The sequence below is a fragment of the Cardiocondyla obscurior genome, linkage group LG03, assembly GCF_019399895.1.
Source record: "Cardiocondyla obscurior isolate alpha-2009 linkage group LG03, Cobs3.1, whole genome shotgun sequence".
Taxonomy (NCBI): domain Eukaryota; kingdom Metazoa; phylum Arthropoda; class Insecta; order Hymenoptera; family Formicidae; genus Cardiocondyla; species Cardiocondyla obscurior.
Genome location: NC_091866.1, coordinates 7,056,502 through 7,061,240, shown reverse-complemented (window position 1 = coordinate 7,061,240; position 4,739 = coordinate 7,056,502). Strand labels below are relative to the sequence as shown.

Below are 4,739 nucleotides of genomic sequence, written 5' to 3'. Positions count from 1 at the left end.
AAATTTAAAAAATAAAAAGTTTGCATGTCTAAATAATGCAGAATTTAATTGTACGTGCGAATCGTGTTTTATTAATATTGGAAACTTATCTCGTAATAATGTAGACTATAAAAATACGTTTGATAATTTTACTAATGAAAAAGAATTGAATTTGGAAGATGGTATTTATAATTGCAAAAATATATTTAAGATTAATGAAAATTGTATGCTTAATTGTAAAACGACTGATTCTAATAATGTGAAAACTTATTTGTCACTTATAAATACAGAGGATGCAAAACATACTCCCATGCGTGATTTAAAAGAAAATTATTTTGAATATAATAGAACTAAATGTACAATATTCAGTAGTGATAATTTACGTAAATGGGCTTTAAAAAATAATATCACGCATACTGCACTCGATAAACTTTTGCAAATGTTGAAAAAAACTTATGATTATTTACCGCTTACTGCAAGATGTTTCTTAAACACTCCACGAGAAACAAAAATATTTTCTTTAAATAATGGTGAAATGTGTTATTTTGGCATAGAAACAAAATTAAAACAAAAATTAAAATATGGGTTAAAAATTCCATCAATAAATTATATTATTAAATTGGATTTTAATATTGACGGTTTACCGCTGTTTAAAAGTAGCTCGATTGAAGTTTGGCCTATATTATTACGAAGTGACACATTAATTGATAATTCACCATGTATGGTAGGTTTATTTTGTGGAAGTGGAAAACCTGATCCATTGGAATCGTTTTTAGACAATTTTATAAAAGAATTAAACTCTCTTTTATTAAATAATATTGAATATGAAGATAATGTATATAGAATAAAAATAAGATCTTTTATTTGTGACGCACCTTCGAGAGCAATGTTAAAAATGATTATGGGACATACAAGTAAACACGGATGCGAAAAATGTTGCATAGTAGCAGAAATCGAAACTTCTAATAAAGAACATGATAAATTTCCTAAATTCTATCGTAAAAGAAAATTGTACTATCCAGTAAAGAAAAAATACAAAGAAAGAAGAGATAGTGATTTTTTATTAAATCAAATTTGTACTGATAAGGTCCGTACACATATTAAAGGTACATCTCCTTTACTTAAAATCAAAGATTTAGGATTAGTAACACAATTTCCTTTAGATCCTATGCACTTGATATATTTGGGTGTTGTAAAACGGATTCTGGTAAACTATTTAGTAGAAGGAACACGTAAATGTAAATTATCGAAAAGACAATTAATTAATATGAGCGATAGAATGGAACAATTACGAAAATATGTACCATGCGAATTTATTAGAAAACCACGAAGTTTTAAGGAGATAAAAAGATGGAAAGCTACAGAATTCCGGAATTTTATAATATATTTCTTTCCTATTGTTATGTATAATAATTTAGATAGTAAAAGATACAATCATCTCTTATTGCTGCATATAGCTGTAACAATATTATGCAGCAAAATATTAATAGATTCATATTTACATATTGCTAAACAAGCTATACTTAAATTTGTTCAAAAGTCAGCAATCATTTATGGTCCTTGTTTTGTAGTATATAATGTACATTCACTGCTTCATATTTGCAAAGATGTTGAAATGTATGGTCCTCTAGAAAGTTTTAGTTGTTTCCCATATGAAAATTATTTAGGCAAAGTAAAAAAATTAGTTCGTGGTACCAGGCTCCCTATTCAACAAATAGCTAATCGAGTAACAGAATTAGATTCTTTATCTTTAAACAACTCTATTGTGAAAAAGTATATGCCTAAAAAAATTATTAATAAATCTGAAAATAAACATTCCTTTGAATGCTTGATTTTAATAACCGATCGTTTTAAAATTTCTATAAAAAGACCAGACAATGTTGTTTCAGTTTACAATAAAGTTGTTGAAGTTAAACATATTTTTTATATAGAAGGCCGTTACAAATGTGTTGGAACACCTTTTAAATATATGCGTAATTTATACAATTCTCTTAAACCATCTTCCAAATTAGGAATATATTTTGTTTACGGTTATGATTTATCAATAACATTTTACGTAGAAGAAATACATTTTAAATATCTTATTTTTCCATTTAAAAATGGATTTGCTGCATTTTCAATTAAACATCAAGAGTAACATAAATATGTTATACGCACATATACAGAGTTTTTAAAATTAAACACAGGACACTTTAAGGATAGTACCGTAAAAGAAAAAACCCGTAAAAAGTTTGTAGACAGAAATGAGTACGTATGCTGTAGTGCAATTTTTGAAAGAAGGCCAAAAAGAATGTTCAATCGTTCCTCTCATTTGGATAACTGATAACAATTCAGTTTGTTACTGGCCAAACACCAAATCTGATGTGAAATTTACATCTTTAGTAAAGTCTAATGCAGTATATCAATCGTCATGGAAAAAATATGATATTGACACTGTTCTACATACAGATGGTTTGTATATATATGAAACTTATATTTGAAAACTATATGCAAATGTACTATACGTTTAATATTCTGCAAATAGATGTATTTTAATATTTACTTATATAAATGTTTAGATAATTATGATTCTGCTGAGCAGTTTCTTAACACTTATATTGAACAAAGCACATCAGATAACACTACAATAGTTGATAAAAATAATTTAGTTAGATCCAAATGTAATAAAATAGAAAATAGTAACAAAAAGAACAACTCGTCAACTCTAAAGCGTAAAAAAAAACAAAAAAATAAAAAAATGTCCTGTAAAAGAAATAAAAAAATAGTACGAAGTCCAACTCCGTCCTCAAGCACTAGTACAGAAGATCTAACAGATTCAGTGGACAGTTCTTCGACAACTGATGTGACATCAAGTAATAGTCTTAATATTGACAAAAAAAGAGAGATTAAAAACCATATCTTTATGAACAGATCCCAAAATAATACAGGTTTTTTGCTACAAAGAACAGTTAGTGGTCCGCTTCAACATCAATTAGAACATATAAAAAATATACAACCTTTATCACAACAAATATCTGCGGGCCCTGTTATCACATCTATTCAGCCCGTCAGTGGAATTATCACAAAATTAACACCAAAACTTGGATGTAATAATATCAAAGAAACTTCATTTGATTTAATGGAAACAGATAAAGAGTGTCAACCTATTGATAAGACGTTTAATTCTGGTTGTAGTATCGAGACTTCTTGTAAGAAAAATTTTGTACCATTACCTGAAACTGAATTTCAGCGTGTTGTTCTCTCATATTTACAAAGTATTGAAATAACATACGAACAAATTTTGTCAAAAATTAACATACTTTTACGGAATAAGGATTCAACACAAATAATCACATCTAAACCTGAAGGATTACCAGAACTTCCTCTTTCAACAATGGAACAATTTCAAGAAATGGAAACATTATTAGATACTGAAGAAAACTATAATTATTATGTAAGTATTGTTACGTTTTCTTTTTGTATGATCAGAAAAACGTATTTTATTATAAATTATATATTTCTTTCTTTCATTACAGCGCACAAGACTAGCATCAATTGGAGGTGAAAATCAACGTAGTTGTGTGATGAGTATGTTGAAATTTTTGTTAAGTAATAAATTAGCAACATACTTTAATTGGGCTGGACGAAAAAATAAGATCGCATTTAAAAATAAGAAAATTATGAATGTTATTTATGGTACGTATAACTTATAATAAGTATTACAGTTAAGCAATAACAATTTTAATGTAATTTAATAAAAATATTATTACACGTATTAATTTTTTAGAAAGTGCTAGACTTGTCTTCGGAGAAATAAATGGACCATATACTGGAGATAAAATCATTGAAAACGCTGTAAAAGATTGGCTAAAGTTAGCAAGTAATCGACTAAGTTATTATGATTCTAAAAAAACTAACTGCTCTTAAAATACTTTTTTTTATCATTTTTTAATAGAAAACTAATAATATTTGTTATAATCCGCGTATGTTATATTTTTATTTTTATCCAATTAATTCTTATAATGTTTACTTTATCACACGTTTTTTTTAATTTATGTTATAAGAACTAATAATTTCAATAATTATTTTGTAACTTCTTTGTATGGCTATCACATATAACATTAAATTTTTACAATAAATTTAAAAATTATAAAAATTGTAAAATTTTTAAATATACTTGTATACACAAAAAATAGTTTTGCTACAAAATTTTTTTTTATTACTTGATCTGAAAATTTATTTATTAAACCACTAAAAATATTGCTATATGTGGTTACTTCATATAGTACCCAAAATGTTACTACTTATGTAGAATTAATTGTTTATTATGGTTGAACATTCTTTATAATTACATTTGCAATTTAATATTTTTTGTTTTTTTATTTAATTTGTGAAGTAACTAAAGCTGATAAATAAACTACTATTTTTGTGTATTAATAAGTTATTTAATTGTTTTGGAAATATTTGTCCTTTTTCTTGTTTCTTGTTTCAAATTAGACACATATACAGGGTTTTACGTTGCAACATGTTACTCCTAAACACTATGGGTAGTGAATTAAAATTGGAGATGAAAAGTTTTGTACAAATTTTACAGAACTGTATCAGTACTTTTTATCTACAATTTTAATTCACTATCTATAATTTTTGAAAGTAACATGCTGCAACGGAAAACTCTATATATATAGTATATAAATGCGTTTATAAGTACGTGTTAATACGTTTATTAATATGTACCGTAACACGTTTATTAATAGGTTTTTTAACACGTATAAAAATATGTT

The 4,739-nt window shown here is 26.0% G+C and overlaps 1 protein-coding gene across 1 annotated transcript; it reads left to right on the top strand.

The window, feature by feature from the left end:
- The first annotated feature begins 1,636 nt into the window (after window positions 1–1,636).
- LOC139113906 (uncharacterized) lies at window positions 1,637–4,058 on the top strand. The gene is made up of 4 exons (XM_070675354.1): window positions 1,637–2,430; window positions 2,538–3,412; window positions 3,495–3,654; window positions 3,746–4,058. Exons 1-4 carry the CDS (start codon window positions 2,223–2,225, stop codon window positions 3,883–3,885), a joined length of 1,383 nt encoding a protein of 460 aa, XP_070531455.1. The 5' UTR covers window positions 1,637–2,222; the 3' UTR covers window positions 3,886–4,058.
- The last annotated feature ends 681 nt before the right edge of the window (window positions 4,059–4,739 follow it).